Genomic DNA, 23,137 nt, shown 5'->3' on the forward strand with positions numbered 1-23,137 from the left:
CACGAATCGTTATATATATATTGTAAAGTTGTAGTTGCAGAGCCAAATAACAGAAAAGTTAACATAGGTTAGTACCTTTTTATTTTCAAAAAACAATAATCATAGATTTCAAAATAAAATAATTTTTTTATTAATTTAAAATTTTCTCTTTCACTCTTTCAATTAAATATTTACTCTAATATAAAATATTATAAGTAGCGTTTATTTGAAATATCTTAATAAGGAATATTCAATTTTTTTTTTATTATTTTTTTTTTTATTTAAAATTTAATTTTTCATTTTAAAAACCATTAATTTATTTAAATAGTATTTTATTAATAATATTTATCGATAACGATAGTAATAAAAATAATAAAAAGTTTTTTTTTATTTTTTATTTTTTTTTTTCTCATATCAAATATATATATATATATAAATATAAATACGATAATATTTTTATCACAGTTAATATTACATCAACGTATAAATAACCACTTAAAATATTTTTTTTTTTTACACTTTTGGAGGAATTTTTTATAATTTTTTATAATTTTTTTTAATTTTGTTAAATTCAATTTTGCACATTCGCTCAAAAAATATAAATTTTCAAATTTTATTTTTTATTCATTTTATTCAAACAACAATTGTATAACAACAACAATAGTAACACTAATAAAAAACAACGACAATAACAAAAACTTTCGCTCCAATACTCATTATCTAATAATAATCTCTTTTTATTTTTTTTTATTTTAACAACCAATTTTTTTTTTTATTATAATTGTTGTTCAAATTTGTATCATTATTTTATATTACTCAATCTTTTGTAATATATTTTTGTTTTAAATTAATCATTCACTTTTTTTTTTTAAATAATTTTAAAATTTTTTTTCATATATTTTTTTATACTTTAATTATTATAAAAAAAATCAATAATGCATAATAATATTAATAATAGTTTACCAAAGGATATCGCTGTAATTGGAATTGGTTTAAGATTACCAGGTAATTCAAACAATCCAGAGTCATTATGGAATAACTTATTGGAAAGCTTTGATGCTATTACACAAGTACCAAAAGACAGATGGGCCAGTTCCTATAAAGATATGAATTTAATTAACAATAAATATGGCGGTTTTTTACAAGATTCTCAATGGAAAAATTTTGATCCTTTATTTTTTGGTATCAGCCCTGCTGAAGGTTAGTATTTAATATAAAAAATCTATACTTTTTATTCTGTTATTAATTTTTTTTTTTTTTTTTTTTTTTTTTACAAAATAGCCCCATTCATCGATCCACAACAAAGATTGTTATTATCTATTGTTTGGGAGTCACTAGAAGATGCTCACATAAAGCCAGAGTCATTAAGAGGATCCAATACTGGTGTATTTGTTGGTGTTTCTAATATCGATTATTCCAAAATGGTATTTCAAGATAATTATAAAATTGCTCCATATACTATTACCGGAACAAATACATCTCTCAACTCTAATAGAATCTCATATTGTTATGACTTCCGTGGCCCATCAATGACTGTTGACACTGCTTGTTCAAGTTCATTAATTTCTGTAGGTTTGGGTGTTCAAGCAATTCAAAGCGGTGAATGCGACTTGGCTGTATGTGGCGGTGTTAATGCTCTCTTTGATCCAACTACTTCAATTGCATTCAGTAAATTGGGTGTACTTAATGAAAATGGTCGTTGTAATACTTTTTCCGACCAAGCCAATGGTTATGTTCGTTCCGAAGGCGCTGGTGTTGTGTTACTAAAGTCATTATCACAAGCTGAAAAAGATGGGGATAGAATCTATGGTGTAATTAAAGGTGTATCCACAAATGAAGATGGTTCCTTAAATAAAAATTCCCTTACAACTCCATCAACTGAATCCCAATCAAATAATATTAATAATGCTATGAAGAAATCAACATTATCTCCAAATGATATTTATTATATAGAAGCACATGGTACTGGTACCAAAGTCGGCGATCCAATCGAAGTGCAGTATGTATAGTTTTTTTATTTATTTTTTTTATTAAAAATCTCAATATTAATATTATTTTTTTCATTTTAGATCTATTTCAAATGTATTTTCAAAAGATAGAAATCAAGTTGAAGATATTGAACCATTATTCATTGGTTCTTTCAAAAGTAATATTGGTCATTTAGAATCTGCTGCTGGCATTGCTTCTTTAATTAAAGTTTGCTTAATGTTAAAAAATAGAATCCTTGTACCATCAATTAATTGCTCGAAACTTAACCCAGCAATACCATTCGATAATTATAAAATAAAAGTTGTCAGAGAAGTCCAAATGTTTCCAAATAATAAAACTATTAATATTGGTATTAATAGTTTTGGTTTTGGTGGGTCAAATTGTCATTTAATAATCCAAGAGTATAATAAACCAACTGATATCAAATGCAATACGTTAATTAGAGATAGCGATAATAATAAGTAAGTTTTAAAAAATTTAATTATACCATAGTTTTAAAATTAATTATTAATTTTTTATTTATTTTAAAGTAAAAATTATTTAATACCATTTTCAATGAATTCCAAAATTTCATTAGAAAAATATATAAATTTAATTAAGAACAATAATTACCACGAATATATATTTTTTAAGGATTTTGTAAAATATCAAATCCTTTCAAAACAATATACTCTAAGCAATAGAATGACAATCATTGCTAATGATTGGCAGTCATTAATTAAATCTTCAAATGAAACATACAGCCATCAAGAGTTCAGAAACCAAACTGTTGCTATTACCGATGGATCTATTACCGATTTGGTCTCTTCTAATGAGCCAATTTTAGTTTATGTATTTTGTGGTCAAGGCCCTCAATGGAATGGTATGATGAAAACGTTATATCGAACAGAACCTGTTTTCAAGAATTCTGTTGATTATATTGATCAAGTTTTAAGCAAATATTTTGGGTATTCAATTTTCCAAAAGTTTTCAAGTATATCTGATAATGATGATAGTATTAATCATCCAGTAATTGCTCAGCCATCTTTGTTCCTTTTGCAAATTGGTTTGGTAGAATTATTTAAATACTGGGGTATTTTTCCTTCCATTTCAATTGGTCATTCTTTTGGTGAAGTTTCATCATACTACTTAAGTGGCTTGATTTCATTAGAAACTGTTTGTCGAATTGTCTATGTCAGAAGTTTTTATCAAAATCAAACAATGGGTACTGGTAAAATGTTAGTATGCTCCATTAGTAATGAACAATGGCTTAGCGAATATTCAACTCTATTCAGTGATTTAGAAATTGCATGTATTAATTCATCAGACTCTATTGTTGTAACTGGTAATGAATTAAGATTAAAAGAGTTTGCAAATATCTTAAATGAAAGCCAAATATTCAATACATTTTTAAGATCTCCATGTTCATTCCACAGCAGTAAACAAGAAATAATAAAAGATTCAATCTTTTCTGAACTTGTAAATGTAGAGTCTAAAGAATCCACCGAAATCCCACTGTTCTCAACTGTTACTGGTGAATTAGTTAACGAACCTCTTTCTGCCACTACAATTTATGAAAATGTTAGAAAACCCGTACTATTCAAAAATTCAATCGAAAGTTTAATTAAATTTTATCACCAACAACAACCAAGCCAACAAAGACAACTTATTTTCATCGAAATTGCCCCACACCCAACTCTTGGATCATTAATAAAGAAAACAATTCAAGAAAGTGTTGTTCCATTCAAAACACAACCATTGATTATCGCACCATTAAACAGAAAAGAAAATCAAGATATTTCAATTAAGAAATTAATTTCACAATTATATTTTAATGGTATAAATATTGATTTCAAATTTCAACTAGATCAAGATGAAAATCAAGATAGCTCATTTAAAGAAACTACAAATTCTTTACCAAGATACCAATGGGATGACAGCGAAGAATACTGGGCTGAACCATCACAGTCAAAAAAGAATAGATTAGAAGGTCCATCAAGCACTTTACTTGGTTATAAAATTATCTATTCATTCCCAGTTTACCAAACTGTTTTAGATTTACAAAACTCAAATTTCTCATACCTTTTAGATCACATTGTTGCTGGTAAACCTGTATTCCCTGGTGCTGGATATATTGATATTATTAATCAATTTTTTGTTCAAACTTCCGATATTCCACTTTCTAATGAAATTATTAGTATTGAATCAATTCAATTTCTCCAACCATTAATGTTAAATCAACATAAATTAACCACTCTTCAAAGCTTATTTGAACCCACCAAAAAGTCCTCATTTTCGGTATCTTTCTTTTCAAAAGATGAAAAGGATGATCAGATTTGGGTAAACACATGTAAAGCCAAAGTAACACTAGAGCCAATGGAGTTATCTCAAAACAGAGTCGAAGATTTGGAGTTATTAAAATCACAATGTAATATTACACAACTTGACAAAAAAGATCTCTATGATAAAATTTCAAAGGATTTAGGTCTTTTTTACAACGATGCTTTTCAAATTGTTCAGTCTATCCATACTGGTGTAAATTGTTCTTTTGCTACACTTCAAATGCCAGAATCTAATGTTACCCATTCCAGCATCTTAAATAGTTGCTTTTTAGATAACTGTTTCCATGGTCTTTTAACTCTTATCAACGAAAAGGGTTCTTATGTTGTAGAAAGTGTTAATTCAATTGCTATCTTTTTAGAGAATATTAGTGTTGATAGTGTTAATTCCCCATTCTATCTTGAAACTAAAATAATCAAGTCTTCGCCATTTTCTACAGAAGGAACATGTAGATTATTTAACAAACAAGGCAAATTAATATTATCAATTGGAAAATTCACCATCAAAAGCACCAATTTGAAACCAAAAGTTATTAATCAATTAGAAACACCATTAAATGAAACATTTTCAATTGAATGGCAAAGCAAAGATAGTCCAATTCCTCCAGCCAAAGAGTCACCTATAAAATTAGATTCATTAGAACTATTTAACAAATCAACAATTTTAAAGGATCAAGACTTTGAAATATATTGCTCATGTTTAATATTCAATCAATTGGTTCAATACAATCCTCTATTTAAAGTATTGGCAACCAATTTTATTCAAGATCAACAAGATGATGCTAATGAAGAAAACTACTGTTTATCAATTATGAAAGAGCTTGGTATCTCAATCGATTACCAAAGATTTTTCTTTAGAATTTTAAAAATTGTTAAATTAAATTTTAGCAATCTTCTATCTAATCAAAAAGAAATTGATCAATTAAAAGATTCAATTAAATCAAAGTTCTATGGTAACAGTAATAGTGAAGATTTAGAGTTCCAATGTATAGAAAAGGTTTCAAATATTATTCCAAAGCTTTTGTTTGAAAATGATAAACAATCTTCAATGACCCTTTTCGAAAACTCATTATTAACCAAGTTCTATGGCCAATCAATTTCAACAAGATTCTATTTAGAATATGTTGCTTCTTTAGTCTTGGAATCAATTAAACCAATAGTAAGAGAGAAAAGAGTTTTTAAAATACTCGAAATTGGTGCTGGCACTGGTTCACTTTCAAATATTGTTTTAGAAAAACTCAACAAGTTTTTATCAATTAATAGTGATAAAAATATTATTGTTGAATATAATTTTACCGATATTTCATCAAGCTTTATTATAGGTTTACAAGAGACAATGGTCACCAAGTATCCAAATATTAGCTTTAAATTTTCAGTACTTGATTTAGAAAAAGATATTAAGGATCAGGATTTCTTTTATTCAGACTATGATATCGTTTTAATGGCCTACGTCATCCACGCTGTTAGTAATATTACCTTTGCTGTAAAACAAATTTACAATTTATTATCACCAAGAGGCTGGCTTTTATGTATTGAACCAAAAGCAAATATTGTCTTCAGTGATTTAGTATTTGGTTGCTTTGGTCAATGGTGGAATTATCAAGACTCCATAAGAACATCTCACTGCTCATTAGAATCTGAACAATGGAAACAAGTATTGTCTGAAAATGGTTTCCCAATGAACTCATTTATTGGATCATTAGAAAGCAACTCACATTCTTTCATCATTCATAGCCAAAAAGAATCAATTACACAAATTAAATCAAGTTCAAAATTATCTATTGAAAAAATTTCATTCGTTGTTAATGAAAATCAAAAACTTATGGAGCCACTTTTGAACGACGCTAATACTATTTCAATGAACCCAGTTGAAATAATCAAATTAAATCAATTAGATGTTGAAAAACTCTCCATAAGTTCAGTTGTTTTTTTCATGGTTGGTTTGGAATTAATGGAAACTTATAAAGAAGAGCTATATCAATTCATTCAACTATTAAATCAATTAAGTTTATCAAACTTTAATGGAAAGGTCGTCCTTGTAACCAAACAATCATTTTTAACATCGAGAAACTATTTCTCTCGTTCTTTAGTTGCAATTGCTCGTTCTGCTATGAATGAATATTCAAACCTTGACATAGTTTCTATCGATTTGGACTCAAATGACTACAATTTAAATTCATTACTTGTACCAATACAATCAAGATTTTCTGATAATGAATTTATTTATAAAAAAGGAATATTATTTGTTTCAAGATTTTTCAAAAACAATTCAAAACTTTTACTATCTAGCCAATCATTTGAAACTAATGATAATAACATGTATCAAACAACTTTATCTGATTTATCAATAATCAGAAAAGCTAAAGGTAAATATATTATTAAAAAAAATTATTTATAAAAACAAAAACATATACTAATTAAATCTAATTAATAGATGAATTGTCAAATAATGAAATCGAAATTAAAGTTAAATCAGTTGGTATTAATTTTAAGGATAATTTATTCTATAAAGGTTTATTACCACAAGAAATATTTAGAAAAGGCGATATCAATAACCCACCATTTGGACTAGAATGTTCAGGTATTATTTCTAGAATAGGTAATGGTGTAACTGAATTCAAAGTTGGTGATCAAGTATTTGGTTTTGCAAGACATTCATTAGGTAGCCATGTTATTACAAATAAAGACTTAGTTATTAAAAAACCAGAATCAATTACCTGGGACCAAGCTGCCAGTATCCCAGTTGTCTATTGTACCGCCTATTATTCTCTATTTAATATTGCTCATTTAAATGATAATAATGAATCAGTATTAATTCATTCTGCAACAGGTGGTGTAGGTTTAGCCTCTTTAAACCTTTTAAAAATGAAGAAATTTGAAAATGTATATGCAACAGTAGGTTCTGAAGAAAAGAAACAATATTTAGAATCAAACTATTCATTTATTAAATCAATATTTTCAACAAGAACAAAGGAATACTCTGGTCAACTAGAAAACAAAGTTGATGTTATTTTAAATACCCTCTCTGGTGATTTTATCGAAAGCAACTTTAAATCATTAAAATCATTTGGTCGTTTAATAGATATTTCTGTTACACATATTTATGCTAACCAACAAATAGGTTTGGGTAATTTTAAATCTGACCATCTCTATACTGCTGTCGATTTAGAAAGACTAATTGATGAAAAGCCATTACTCTTAAAATCAATTCTTTCAAAAGTAACCAATGAAATTGATAATGGAAATTTAGAATTAATCAAAATCAATCAGTTCAACTCAAGTGAAGTTAAAACTGCCGTAGAATCATTGTCAAATAGATCTCATATTGGAAAAATAGTTGTTAGTAACTGTGAAAATATGGTATCAAGCTCTGAAAGTAGAATCCAAAAAAAGAAATACGATCTTAAACTAGATTCAACAATTCTTATTACTGGTCAAAGTGGTCTCTCTATCCCACTAATAGAATGGCTTTTAACCCATTCTATTGATTCGGTTAGTAACGTAGTAATAATTTCAAAATCCCCAATGAAATGGAAATTACAAAACCTTGTATTTAAATTTAAAAATGTCAAATTTAATTATATCCAAGCAGATATTTCAAACTACGATGAAATCTATGCATCTTTAAAATCATTACCAGATTTACCCCCAATCAAATCAGTTTTCCATCTCGCAGCTTGTTATAATGATGTCCCAATGAACCAGGTTACAATGGATACTATTGAATCAGTTCATAATCCAAAAGTATGTGGCTCAATTAATTTACATCGTCTAAGCATTTCTTTGGGTTGGAATTTATCCCACTTTATACTTTTCAGCTCGATCACTGGTATTACTGGTTATCCAGACCAATCAGTCTATAACTCTGCAAATATTATTTTAGATGCTCTCTCTAACCATCGTAGGGTAATGGGTTTACCATCTTTTGCTATAAACTTAGGTCCAATGAAAGGTGAAGGCAAAGTTTCAGATGTTAAAGCAATTAAAAAACTTTTTAAATCAAGAGGTCTTCCATCATTATCTTTAAATAAATTGTTTGGTTTATTAGAAGTTGTTATTAATAACCCACTAAAGGCTGCTATTCCATCTCAGTTTATTTGTAGTCCAATAGATTTTAACAACTATCTTGACACATTCAAAAACATGAATACCAAATTATCACATTTATCTAGTGATAGTATTTCTAAAGATAAAGAGAAAGAAAGAGAATTATTAAGCGATTCTGTTAGTATCAAGGATAAAGTCCTTGAAAAGGTTTCAGAACTTTTATCAATTCCAATTTCAAAAATCAATATGGATACTTCCCTCAAAATGTATGGTCTAGATTCCCTTTTAAGCGTTCAATTCAAGAGTTGGGTAGATAATCAATTTGAAAAAGGATTAATTAATCATCTGGAATTATCATCAATCACTGTAAACTCTTTTATCGAAAAAGTAAATACTAAATTTGGAGGTTCTTCAGTTCAAAAACAACCAATTACAATTGTTAAAGTTATTGAAACACCAACTGCAACTCAAACAACTGTTCCAGCAATTGAATTACCACAAAAACCAGTAAATATTAAAACTCTAAGTTGTCCTTTATCTATTAAAACACCAATTCTATTACCTTCAAATGAATTATCAGTACCATTATTTAAATCAACTGCTTCATCACCAGAGTTATCAATGACAACTCCACCAATTGTTAACATAAGAAATTTAAATAATAGCATTTTGGACACCCCACCACTTGAAAGTCGTAAAAACCATGTACGTCTTATTACATCTAATATTCATGCACCATCACAATTACAAACAATTCATCAACCAAAACAACAACTTGCATTCAAAACCAATAACAATGCATTTATTTTGGGCTTAGGTAACTCTGTACCAGGCGAACCAATTTCACAAGAAAAATTAAAAGAATCAATATCAAATGATTTTTCTAATGACCCAAAAACAAATGAAAAAGTAAAAAGAATCTTTGAACAATCGCATATAAAAACAAGATACCTTGTTAGAGACTATACAAAAGAAGAAAATTCAATTAAGTATCGTTCAAAAGAATCAATCACTGATGTTAATGAAGCATTTAAAGATTGTGTACCAGATTTAGCTGAAAAAGCATGTACCAAAGCAATTGCTGATTGGGGCGGTAATAAAGAAGATATTACACATATCATGTCTGTTTCATCCACTGGTGTCATCATCCCAGATGTTAATTTTAAACTAATTGACAAACTTCAACTTAATCAAGATATCGAAAGAGTATCACTAAATATGATGGGTTGTTTAGCAGGTCTTTCAAGTTTAAGAACAGCAAGCTCACTCGCCAAAGCTTCACCAAGAAATCGTGTTTTAGTAGTTTGCACTGAAATTTGCTCACTCCATTTTAACAATACTGGAGGTGGTGATCAAATGGTTGCAAGTTCTATTTTTGCCGATGGTGCAGCTGCCTATATTGTTGGTTGTTCCCCAAAAATCAATGAAACACCGTTCTTTGAAGTTATTCAATCAATTAATCGTGCAACTCCAAATACTGAAAATGCAATGGTATGGGATTTACAAAAAGAAGGCTGGAACTTAGGTTTAGCTAGCAGTATTCCCCATGTAATAGGTGAAGGTATCGAAAAATTTGTTAATGACCTTTTATATAAAGCAAAATCTCAAGTATCATCTCTATCACCAAAAGAATGCGAATTTTTAATCCATACCGGAGGTAAATCAATTTTGATGAATATAGAAAATGCATTAGGAATTGATCCAAAGATGAATAAACACACCTGGGATATTTATCATGCATATGGAAATATGTCATCGGCTTCAGTTATATTTGTATTAGATCATGCTCGTAAAAGTAAAAACTTACCAACATATTCAATTTCATTAGCTTTTGGACCAGGCTTAGCTTTCGAAGGTTGTTTATTAAGAAATCTTGTATAATTTTTGAATAAATAAAATAAATAAAAAGTAAAATTACAAATAAAATATAAAATTTTATAAAATTTTTTTTTTTTTTTTTCATCTTTTTATATTTCTTTTTATACAAGTTGTTATTTATTATTTTTATCTTTTTATAATAGTTGTTACTTTTATTTTTTATTTTATTAAAAATAAAAAAATAATTTGACCTACTTTCTTTGTTTTATCCAATTTTCTTGAATCCTTCCCAAAATATTTTTTTTTTTTTTTTTTTCTAATTATTTTTGGTTGCTTATTAAAAAATAAATTTCATTTTCGTTTCATTTGGTTTGTCTTTGAATACATTAGCTCAAGTATAAAAAAAAATAAAAAAGGTAAATTTCAAAAAAAAATTTTTATTTTTTTTATTTTAATTAATTTTTTTTATTTTTTTAATTAAATTTTTAATTTTTTTGTAAACTGAAGCTTTAATATTAGGAAATAATTTAAAAATGCCATTATTCGAAACAATCAAGATAGATAAAGAAAAAATAAAGAATATTGTTAAAGATAACTGGGATCTCGACCTTGGTGATTGCATTAAAGAAAGTCAAAATCACACTTTTTCAGCAGAAAGAGGAAATGATAAATTTATTGTTCGTGTGACACCAGATCCAAAGAAACAAAGAATTGAATGTACAGAATTAGAAACATCACTTTTACAATATTTATCAAATGACATTTCTGTTTGCCCATCAGTAGAAAATAAAGATGGTAAGCTTATGCTTGTTGTTGATGATTTAATCATTTGTGTTTTTAAATATGCCAAAGGTGACCCAGTAAACTATGTCGAATGGAAATGGTTAAATAAAAATGTTGTTAATGATTTAGGTACTTGGTTTGGTAAACTTCATAAACTTACCCGTCAATTCTCTAAAGAGTATCCAGAAATTTCATCAAAAGCACGTCATTGGACAACTCTTCACGACTCAATCTTAAAAGATGTTCCAGTAGATGAAAGGGATAACCAAACATCTAAAGATCCAAATAAATTTACAATTATCCATGGTGATGTTAATCCAAGCAACTATTTTTGGTCAGAAAGTGAAGGAATCTGTATGTTTGATTGGGATCAAACTCAATTATCATGGCTTCTATACGATTTAAGTGCTCCAATATTTGGTGTTTGGGTTTTAGAAAAGAAAGGTTCCCCAATTGATGGTAAAATCTTACCAGAGTTCAACTCTCAACAATATACCGATTACCTTCTCGAAACTTATGAGCCAATTTTTGGCGAAAAAGTTTGTCGTGAATCATTATCAAGAATGGTCGATATTCGTAAACAACTATATGTTCGTTTCTGTAGAGCTGCAATCCACGAATTAGAGGAATCATCCCCAATGTATAAATTCTGCAAAGGTATGAATGATTTCTTTGAAACCCTTGGTATAAACTAATCATTCGAAATCAAAAAATAAATATTCTCAATACTTTATTAAATAAATCAAACACAAAAATATTTTTTTTTTTTTTTTAAACTTTTTTTTTTTTATTTTTTTTTTATTTATTTTTTTGGTTATCGTTAAAATTTTTTGTTGGAGTTGTAAAAGGAGTTTTGTTTGGAGTTAAAGGTGATGTTGTTGTTGCTGTTGTTTGTTGATATTGCTGTTTAATTTGCTGTTGTAATTGAGAAATTGTAATATTTAAATCGAAATTAAAATTTAAACTGTTCATTATACTTGAAGGTGGTAATGTACTAGGATCAGCATCTGGTTCGGGAACTCTAAAGCCAAGACCTCTTCCAATTTGATATATTTTATTTAATGTTTCGTCAAATTCTTTGTTTTTGACCAAAATTAGATAAGCTTTGTAAAGGTCCATAGCAGTTTTGGCATCTTCTACAGAACAATGTGTTTCAGTTTGAATATCAATTTTTAGGAGGATATATGCAAGGAAACGAAGTGATAATTTTCTTTGATTTCTCAATTGGAATAATTCTACAGTGTCGACAATTTGTTCGGGTGGGACATATATGTTGATAATACGGAAATCTTTTTTAAGACCATGACCTACAAATTTCACTTTTTGATCTACCAAATAACGGAGTTTTAGGTAGCAACTCTTTAATGAGATTACATTTTTTGTTGATATTTTGGGGTCTAAATCACCAGGATTGATACCAGAGAAACGGGTGAGATAATCTGTAACAGGTTCTATGGATTGGATATAATCATCAATAAATGGTTCACCGTTTTCACGAACAATACTGACTCTGGCCAATGAAAAGTTACCTGGTTGGATAATAACTCTTTTACCATCACTTGATACCTCGGTTTCTTCTGGACCTATTGAAACAAATTCAGTGTCGATTGCTATATAATCATTTTCTCTTGGTATAGTTGAAGGTGTAGCTGGTACAAAACTAATTGGTGGTTTACATGTAATGATATTATTTTGTAAATATACTTCCTTTGTAATAGTTGGTTGATGTTCTGGTATTGATAATCTCTTTTCTTTTGGTACAACTTTTGTATAATATAAAATAGCTGGTGTTTTCCAATTACTGTCAAAATGTGTAACATCAATTGGTGTACATGGGTTAATTTTAAAATCGTTGAAATTAAACCAAGTTAGATCGATTGTATTATTGTTATTTGTTGTTGGAGTTGGAGTTGGAGTTGTTGGTAGTGCATTATTATGAGTTGGTGTATTATTTGGTGTTGTATTGGAGGCTAATGAATATTTAGGTGGTGTTGATGATGGTGATACGGATGATGAAGTTGTTGTTGGTGTTGATGGTTTACCATTGATACTATGTATAATTGATGATGCTGTTGATGAATATATTGGGGTTGTTGGGTATGGTGGTTTAAATTCTTTATCATAATAATCCGATACTTTGATTTGGGTAATTAAATGACCTTGTTTTGGAATTCTTTTAACTTGATCTTTAATATGTGAAATACATGAAGTGAGTTCATAGAGCTGACCGTCTTCATTTATTTCTTCGGTTAAATCTTTTGGGTTTATGGTGTGTTTGGATTTCTCTGGGTTATTTGGGTACTCTATGATTAACAATTGACCATTTTCATCGATTTTAATTCTAATTTTTAATGGTAACCAAGTAATTTCATCATTTGGGTTAATTACAGTAGCATTCAATGCTGATGATGTTATGGTGGCTATAGTTACATTGGTTGATGATGTTGTTGGGGTTGTAGTGGTAGAATTTGAGGAAGATGATGGAGCTGTAATATTAGCTGCAGTTGAGGTTGCTGAAGGAGTGGATGTTAATGAAGTTGGTGCAGTATTTGATGTTGAGGATGAAGTTGGTACGGTTGATCCTGTAGCTTTAAATGTTTTTGAACCTGGTATAATATTGGTTGTTTCAAATTTCCAATAATCTTCATTTTCTTTCTTTAGACAATTAGCATTTAAACATAAAATATTTGGTAAAGTTTTTAAATTCTTTTTTTGGTATGTCGATGAATAAGTTTGACACTTATCACACCATGCTGGAGATTTAATTTGTTTACATAGACTTTGTTTTAATATATTACTAAAAGTTGAACCATCGGGACCAAGTTCTTGAGGGGTAGATGGATAATTAATATCATATTGAAATTGCTTTGATATTTTTTCATATTGGTAACCACAATTTATACATTTATTACATGATATTAAAGTTGAACTAAATAGTGTATCAATAATTGTATCATTATGTAAACTATTTTCATTATTATTTTGATTATTTTGGTTATTATTTTGATTATTATTGTTGTTATTATTTGTATTGGTATTATTATTATTTTCATAAGTTGGTATTGGTGGTGTCATTTCTTTTTGAAGTTGTTCTAAAATAAATCTATTAAAATTTGCAATTAGTTGTGGTAGTGGTATCTGTGCATTATCTGGATGGTCACTTGATAAAAATATACCAAGAGCTGAGGTTTGAGGAATTTGTTTTAATACTCTAATGAAATTGCTTGTGTCCACAATATTGCCTGCTGATTTATCCATCATTTGGAAAACAAAACCTAATTCACAACTAAGACAATAATATCTTGTACATAAATGATTTAACATTGTTTCTTTAATTTGTGGAATAAAGTAAAGATTTTGTATACAACTATTTGAATAACTATTTGGTAAAATATTTTCTAAACCTGAAAATTTCGTTCTATTATATTGACTAAAAGTAAAATAATAAGTATTAGATTTAAATATTTCTTTTAAAAAGTAATAAAAAAGAAAAAATAAATAAACAAATTTACTTACATCATGTCAAAATCTTCAATACCAAATTTCTTGAATTTCATTTCACCCCATCTATATACTTTTGGTGGTCTTAGCTGTGACATTGTTGATAATGTTAAATTTAACGCTTTAGTTTTACCGTCTTCATAAGCTTTTCCACGAATTTGTTTTCTAGAAATTCCAGTATTTGAAATGTAACCAACAAAATCGTGCTGTTTTAAATGAGCCAATAATGAGGGATTTATTGGTCTTGGAGGTAAACCAACAGGGAATGAAAGAGTTGGTTTCCAGAATGAAAGTAAAAATGGATCTGATCCATTAATAAAAGCATTTGGTTGTTGCTGATCGAAAACTACTTCACTTAATGGTGAAGTTTCATCCATTTTTTGAGGTCTTGAAAGTTGAGTAAATGGTACACATTCAGTTGGGTATGAAGCTACATTAACATGAATGTCTTCTTTTTCGGCCCATTGATGCACAAGACCACCACTATCACCCAATGCCATAATTTCACCAGATTGAGATATATCGAAAGATTGCATATAACCAAATAGGGAATCCACCTGGTAGTATTGGCTTGTGGATTGATCACTTTGAATATCTGTAAGATAAATTTGATTTGAAGATTCGCTAATGACTGCAATGGTTGAATAAAAAACTGGGTGGAACTTAACGATAGATGGACGTTTATATTGAATTGGTGGTAAACTTCTTAGGGTTTTAATATCGTAAACTCTGACTATAGGATCAATATAGAGCTGACCTAATCTTGGTGAACAACCACAACTTACTAAAAGATCCAATTTAATATCTACAGATTTGATGTCACCTTTATGCGCTGATAATGATTGTTCAATTTTCCAAGTTCTTGGATCCAACATAGAAATCTCACCATTAACTTGACCACACCAAAGACCACGATTCTTGTTAATAGTCTTGACACCTGATGGCATTGTTAATTCTTTAACAACTTTACCTGTATAGAAATCCACTACAAAAAGTATATTTTGATCAGAACCCACAACAATCTCTGTATTATTATAATTTGTGAATGAAATTGCATTCAAATCCTTCATTTTATCATTTTTAACTTGATAAATTGGAGCACCACCACGGCTGTGATATGAGAGTAGTGTCTTTGATAATGATAAAATACCTTCTGAATCTACTAATAAATCTTTAATCTCTGTTTTATCTACAAAAAAACTTGAAAATCTATCTAATGTTGGATTGATTAATGATGAAATTTTACCCTGTGTTCAGAAAAAAATAAAGAGTTAATATCCTATTCATATGTTTATACCCCATATGTATTATTAGTTATTTACATTTTGATAACCAATCCATAATAACTCTTCCCATGGATCAAATTTTAAACAAGTAATAGGATTCGGTATATTTGAGGCGGGATATTCAGGAACCACCCTCATTTCGAACCATGTGCCGTCATAATATTCATCTTGTTGATCTACTCCTACCATATCATAACCAACTTGAGAAGGGTACCCATAAAGGCCATTGTTTGGATTATAAATTGGTTGTTGTGGTTGTTGTTGTGATTGTGGCTGTTGTTGTGATTGTGGCTGTTGCTGCTGTTGAGGATAACTATTGTGATATAAAGGCGATGTCGATGAACCACCTCCACCACTTACACCATTTCCACCCATACCCATTAAATGGTTGGTAGCATATGCAGATAATGGTGATCCACCACCATTTATTAAATGATCTTGCTGAAAGTTACTAAAGAGTAAACCATTATGTGGTGGTGGTGGCTGTGATGATTGTTGTCCTAAAATATGATTATTATTTGAACTACCATACATTTAAATTTATTATATAATTTCATATAATATATATAATTTGAAATTATATATATATTTTTACAACCAAATAACCTATTCTATTTTTTTTTTTTTTTTTTTTTATAAACTTGGTTTTTTTACTTGAATTTATTCTATAGTATCTTTCTTTTTTCGTTTTTCGACCCTTTTTTTATAATATTATAAATATATATTAATAATTTGGTCATTTATAGAAATAATAAATAAATAAAATACTATTAAAATACATACATATACAACAAATAATGTATAAAATATAATATAAATTAAATTATCGTTTTTATTTTTAGATAGTTATATTATAGATAAATAGTTATAATAAGAAATAATTAAATAAAAAAAAATAAAAATTAAAAAAATTAAAAATTAAAAAAAATCAAAAAAAAAAAAAAAAAATTTTTAAAAAAATAATTTAAAAAAAAAATTTAAAAAATAAGTTTTTTTTTTTTTTTTAATATTATTATTTATTTATTCATTTCATTTGGATTATATTATTCTTTGAAATACTCTTTGTTTGTGTGTTGTTTCTTATTATATAATATAAATTAAAAAATATTTTTTTGTTTACAAAATAGTAATTCATATTGTTTTTTCATATAAAATTTTAAAGATCCCCAAATATAACAAATAAAATAAAATTTTAAAAATAAAAAAAAAAAATAAAAAAAAAAATAAAAATAAATAAAATTTGTGTGTATATACATATGTATATTAATAATGTTAAAATATTAATATAATATAAATTTTAAGAAAATATAGAACAATTATTTTAATTTAAAACAATAAAAATATAAAATATAAAATAATATATAAAACTCATAAACACAATAAAAATATAAAATGAACAAGCAACAACATCAGCAGCAGCAGCAACTACAGCAGCAGCAGCAACAGCAAAGACCATTAAACAGTAGTGGAAATATTAAAAGTCAGATAATACACAATAAACAACAGTCTCAACCTGATCTAATAAAACCACAGACAACACATCAGCAATCATTACAGCAAAAATCAAGCTCTACAAGTAATTTAAATATATTAAATAATAACAATAAAATAAAGAAAACTAAATACTCTGCAAGCTATTTGAATCAAATGAATAATATCGAAAGTGAAATCAAGAAATGGATAAAAGAGAAATGTGATACATCTTTATCAGAGGATTTTTTAGAAAAAGATTTAATGGAATCATTAAGCACAGGAACGATTCTATGCGTATTAATCAATACAATTAAACAGGGTACTATCCAAAAAATACATTTACAACCCACACATTTACAAAAGATTGAAAATATTAGAAATTATTTAAGGGCATGTTGGTTATTTGGTTTACATTCAAAATATTTTTTTCAAAGCTCATATTTATTAACTATGGAAAATGATCCAAGTGAAATTAATAATAAAATAAATAATAAAAATAATAATGAAGTAATAGTGATAATAAGTCCATCTAAAATAATTAGTAACAATAGCAACAATAATATAACATATACACTCACAATCAACTTGGAACATAAAGAAAAGATTATGATAAATTTAGCAGAGCTACGTAAAATATCTTTTAAAATTAAATCATCGTAAGTGTATAAAAAAAATATTTAGTTTCTCTATAACAAAGATAAAAAATACTAATTTTTTTTAAATTATAATAAATTTAGTGGAAGTTTTTTAGCGCCAGGTAGCAGTGGAAGTAGTACAAATCTTAGTACAGTCTCAACTCCACCAACACCAATAAGTATAAATGATAATAGTAATAACTCTAGTTCAACATCTTCACCAATTATTTTAACAAACAACTCCAATTCACCATCGATACAAGATAATATAGCGAATAATAATAATAGTAATAATATTAATATTAATAGTAATAGTAATAATAATAAATCAATATTAAATAAAAAATCAAAAATAATGAAAAAAGATTTAATTATTGATAGTGATAGCGATAGCAGCGATTCAGATAATGAAACAAGATCAACAACATCTTCTTCCTCCTTATTATTAGGCAGTGATGGTACACCAATAATATTATCACAAGACGAACCGTCGTCTATATCATTTAAATCGTTTATAAAGGAGATTATCCATTTAAAGAATAGAATTTCAAAACAAGATAAAATAATAAATGACCAAAAAGATACAATTGAAACATTAGAAAAAGATTTGGAGAAACAAAGGCAATTAAATAAACGATTAGTAGAGATTCCAATGGACATATCATCATTCTTAGAAACATCAGTAGATCCAAATGGAGCCATTCCAGTATCAATCCAAGCATTCACAAGGCAAATTCAACAGATACAATCATTGCAGCAACAAAACCAATTATTAGAAACAGAAATATCGAAAACTAATGAACATTTAGCTGGGCATATCAGAAAAAACACAAAGTTGGAAAATGAAGTTTTGTTAATCGAAAATGAATTATTAAATTTAAGAATGAAATATGCAAATACCCTTTCAAACAATCCAACACCAAACAATTTAGCCAATAGCGGTACAACTACCATGGTATCTTCAAGAAGCCCATTATCTAGAACTATTTCCCAACCATTTCCATTAAGAAAATCAATTTCTCATTCAAATATTATGGAAAAAAATCAAAATCCAAATAACACTACAAACCCCTCAATACAAACTTCACAATCACAATCAACTTCACCATTAAATTCCTCATTAGCCATACCTCATTCAAATAATTCGAATCTTAGTAAATCAAATAGTTTTGTATATAATAGCAATAATAGTAACAGTAATAGTAATAATAATATTAATGGTATTAACTCAGATGATGGTACAAGTTTGAAAACTAGTGGTAATGGATTAACATTTAAATTTTCATCAGCAACTAGTATATTACCTCCATTAAAAGTTTCATCAACTCTACAACAAAAAAAACAATTACAATCCCAGCCATCTCAACCATCCCAGCCACCTCAACCACCTCAACCATCTCAACCATCTCAACCATCTCAGCCATCTCAACTAAAGAAATCAATAAATCAAAACAATACTTTACAAATTGAATCTCCATTTTTAATTTCAAATCAATTAAACATACCGCAGCAAGAATCAGAATATGATAAAGAATTGGTCGAGTTTGGTAAGAAAATAGTATCCGCGTTATTATCATCAAGCAACCATGTTGAAATGACAGATATATACAAGATGAACAGTATATTTTCAAACGAAACATCTCGTCGACAAATTTGTAAAGTATTAGACGAAGAAACCAAGGCTAATCAACTAAAGTTGCCAATGAATGAAAATTCATTTGAAGTTACACTTTATTTAATCAACACTATACTTCAATCGATCTATGAAGCTACAAGTAAAGATTATTTTAGTTTAAAGTTAATTATGGATTGCTCTAGAATATTAAATCGAAAAAAAGTAAATGGCAATTGCGAATTTATACAAGAGTTTATCAAGGATCATCCAACATGGAAAGATATAGATTTCTGGGAAGAACAGTATTGGGATGAATTAGTAATGAAGCATGAACAATTTGGCTCCACAGCAGATTTCCTCGAGGTAGATAGCGAACTAGTCAACACTCTATTGATTTCATATGTATATAATTTAGAAAGCTGGGGTTTATCAAAAGATACTGTAAAACAATTCTCTATTTCAATAGCAAAGAAATCGTTCTTAAGAAAACCAGAGCTTGAAAAGCTAATCGAACAAGTTACATCAATTGCAGAGCTTTCATTCAAATCTGATCAATGTAAAGGTGCACACTCATTCGTTTTGAAAACTTTTAGGATGATTACCGAATGCAACTATTGTAAAGAATATATTTGGGGTGTCAGAGGTATCGTAGCGAGAGAAGCATTTGAGTGTGTTGGTTGTAAATATAAAACACACAAGAAATGTTTAAAAGAAGCCTCAGAGACAACATTTTGCTCTTCTCCCAATGTTGGTGCACCATTTAATGTTAAACATGAGATTCATGTTGGTTTAGCTTTGCAAGGTATACCCGAGCAATGGCGTACTCTTTTAACTCAGTCTGGTTTCCAAGATTGCGAAATTCAACAACACCCAGAAGATGTTTTGGATGTTTTAGAATTTCATCATGTATATAATGAAAAAAACAATAATGGTAGTAATTCAGTTAGATTACCAAATAATAATAATATCATCAACAACAACAGCAATATAACAAATAATAATGATTTAAATAATTTAATTAAAAATTTCCAACAACAGCATTCAACATTTGAACAACCAATCGAAAATGGATATTTTGAAAATGTTAATGATGAATATAATATTTCACCACCCAATTCAAATTTAATGATGTGTCCATCATCACCAGGAGGTATTGACAATTCATTGCTAGCAATTGAAGAACCATCCTTTACATTAAAAGACTTGGTTTCATTAGAGAATCCAATGGAGCTATATAAGGACATTGTTAAAATTGGTAGTGGCTCCACAGGTCAAGTTTATGTCGGTATGAACTCTCAAACCAGTGAAAAAGTAGCCATCAAGAAAATGAAAGTAGACAACAATAATATAAAAAATATAATCAACGAAATTTCAACAATGAAAAATTCAAAACATAAAAATTTAATTAAATATGTAAATTCTCATTTAATCGTAAATCAACTTTGGTTAATAATGGAATATATGTCATATGGTTCATTAACTGACTTAATTTCAACAAATATCACTATTACTCAAAACAATTTAAATAATCAAAACAATCTTACATTAGGCTCCACCTCCTCAATTACCTCAGCAATATCAGCATCAACTCATATGAGCACTTTATCAAGTTCACATTCAACAACTCCAACATACTTTACAGAGTCTCAAATTGCTTATATTTGCCAACAGGTTTTACAAGGCATAGATTATATTCATAAAGGTCACAGAATTCATAGAGATATTAAATCTGATAATATTTTAATTGGTAAAGATGGTTCTGTTAAAATTTGTGTAAGTAAATTTATTATTTAAAAAAAAAAAAAAAAAATAGTTTGCTAATGAATATAATTATAATTGTAATAGGATTTTGGATTTGTTGCAAATCTTACTCGAAAAAAATTACAAAGAAATTCAGTTGTAGGCACTCCATATTGGATGGCACCTGAATTGATTAAAGGTAACCAATATAACCATAAAGTCGATATTTGGAGTTTAGGTATTTTAGCAAGAGAACTATCAGAAGGTGAACCACCATATGCCAAGTATCCACCAGTTAGAGCATTGTTTTTATTGACAATGGAAGGCGTACCAGAAATGAAAGATCCAAACAAATGGTCCAACGAGTTTATAGATTTTGTAAACCTTAGTTTAAATTTAGATGATAAGCGTAGACCTGATGCCCATTATTTATTAAGACACCCATTTTTAAAGAAATCTTGTTCAGTAAAAGAATTTTCAGAAAAAGTAAAAGAAATTTTTAATATTAGAAAAAATCAATTCTCAGATATAAATATTTAAAATGCATCAATTAAAACAAGAAATATCAAAAAACAATAAAAATCTGTGCAATAAATAGTAATTACTATTGTAAAGTTTTGCCATTATATAAAAAAAATAAAACAAAAAAAAAAAGAGTAATTTAAAATTGTTTTTTTTTTTTTTTTTAATAATACATAAATAAATAAATAAATATACTTTTATTTTTATTTTGTTTTGTTTTGCTTTATTTTATTTTGTTGTGTTTATTTGCTTTATTTTATTTTATTAAATAAAGAGACCAAAAACGAAACCTACTGGAATTAAAATATAAACAGGGATGAATGGAATTGCAATATGGCCAATTTTATCGATTAAATAAAGATATAACAAAAGTAAAAATACATTTACCAAACCAATTAAAATGAATTCTGGACCAGGTTTTGGAATCATTGATAAGAGTGTTAAAATAGTTGTAGCGATAAAGATAAAGAATGGTATGAATCTAACTGTCCATGATAATGGTGTGACTTCTTGAGAGATAACTTCTAAAATTGTATAGATTGTAAAGTAAACAATAGCATTTGGGTAAAATATTTTAAATACTTTTTTTATTCCTCTATTTCTGAAACGTGGTTGTTCATTTTTTTTCTTTCTACTGTCATCTCTTAATAACATTGCTAATCCTAAAAATACCCACAATGGAATTAAACAATTTATTATTGATACATTTTCATTTTTTGGTTCGTCTAATTTAACTGATGTCATAATGACAAATACTGAGAAACTTAATGTTGATAATACACTCCAAACAAAATATTCAAAATGTTTAGTAATTTTGGTTTTAAAAAATATAAAACATAGAATAAAAAACAGCGATATATATAATGGTGAAAAAATCTTGACCCTAAATCAAATGAATTTAAAATATGAAAATTAGTATGAATATTAATATATTTTATTTATATACTATTATGATACATACCATGTCCATGATGTTAATTTACCAGATATCTTCATTAAAAATACAATTAACCAAAAAACTAATAAAACATTTGACTATTTATAAAATAAAAATTAGTAACTATTGTATTATTGGACCATTATTACCATATTCTTAATGTTTACTTACCAGAATCCATGATAATACTTTAAAAAATTTAACCGAACCCATTTTTTTTTTTTTTTTTTTTTTTTTGATTGATATTTATAAATTTAAAAAAAAATGAAAAAAAATATTAAAAATTATTTATTTATTATTTATAAAAGTTTTATATGTTTATATAAATTATAGTTTAATTATTAAAAACTAAAAAAAAATAAATGTAATCTAAAAATAAATTTAAAAAAATAAAAAAAATGGAAAATAATTGAAAAATAATTTAAAAAAAAAAAAAATTAAAAAACTTTAAATTTTTTCAAAGATTTTTGAAACAAAATAAAATCCCACATTTT

The 23,137-nt window shown here is 27.4% G+C and overlaps 5 protein-coding genes across 5 annotated transcripts; 3 read left to right on the plus strand and 2 right to left on the minus strand.

Annotated features, from left to right (window-relative positions):
• Positions 1 to 914: 914 nt before the first annotated feature.
• Positions 915 to 10,214, plus strand: DICPUDRAFT_56948 (uncharacterized protein; the record flags this gene model as incomplete). The annotated part of the gene is made up of 5 exons (XM_003290750.1): positions 915 to 1,179; positions 1,261 to 1,978; positions 2,049 to 2,429; positions 2,499 to 6,652; positions 6,721 to 10,214. 5 exons carry the CDS (start codon positions 915 to 917, stop codon positions 10,212 to 10,214), a joined length of 9,012 nt encoding a protein of 3,003 aa, XP_003290798.1.
• A 470-nt stretch (positions 10,215 to 10,684) lies between these two features.
• DICPUDRAFT_155334 (uncharacterized protein) lies at positions 10,685 to 11,629 on the plus strand (the record flags this gene model as incomplete). Its single annotated transcript, XM_003290751.1, has 1 exon — positions 10,685 to 11,629. The coding sequence occupies one exon, from the start codon at positions 10,685 to 10,687 to the stop codon at positions 11,627 to 11,629; it is 945 nt and encodes a 314-aa protein (XP_003290799.1).
• Positions 11,630 to 11,732: 103 nt separating this feature from the next.
• Positions 11,733 to 16,255, minus strand: DICPUDRAFT_155335 (uncharacterized protein; the record flags this gene model as incomplete). Its single annotated transcript, XM_003290757.1, has 3 exons — positions 11,733 to 14,364; positions 14,451 to 15,682; positions 15,758 to 16,255. 3 exons carry the CDS (start codon positions 16,253 to 16,255, stop codon positions 11,733 to 11,735), a joined length of 4,362 nt encoding a protein of 1,453 aa, XP_003290805.1.
• Positions 16,256 to 17,113: 858 nt separating this feature from the next.
• On the plus strand, positions 17,114 to 21,724 carry DICPUDRAFT_155336 (uncharacterized protein; the record flags this gene model as incomplete). Its single annotated transcript, XM_003290752.1, has 3 exons — positions 17,114 to 17,850; positions 17,932 to 21,217; positions 21,290 to 21,724. 3 exons carry the CDS (start codon positions 17,114 to 17,116, stop codon positions 21,722 to 21,724), a joined length of 4,458 nt encoding a protein of 1,485 aa, XP_003290800.1.
• Positions 21,725 to 21,970: 246 nt separating this feature from the next.
• DICPUDRAFT_81517 (uncharacterized protein) lies at positions 21,971 to 22,856 on the minus strand (the record flags this gene model as incomplete). The annotated part of the gene is made up of 3 exons (XM_003290758.1): positions 21,971 to 22,487; positions 22,668 to 22,741; positions 22,815 to 22,856. The coding sequence occupies 3 exons, from the start codon at positions 22,854 to 22,856 to the stop codon at positions 21,971 to 21,973; spliced, it is 633 nt and encodes a 210-aa protein (XP_003290806.1).
• Between the last annotated feature and the right edge of the window lie 281 nt (positions 22,857 to 23,137).

This window comes from Dictyostelium purpureum, assembly GCF_000190715.1.
Source record: "Dictyostelium purpureum unplaced genomic scaffold DICPUscaffold_242, whole genome shotgun sequence".
Lineage (NCBI taxonomy): Eukaryota > Evosea > Eumycetozoa > Dictyosteliales > Dictyosteliaceae > Dictyostelium > Dictyostelium purpureum.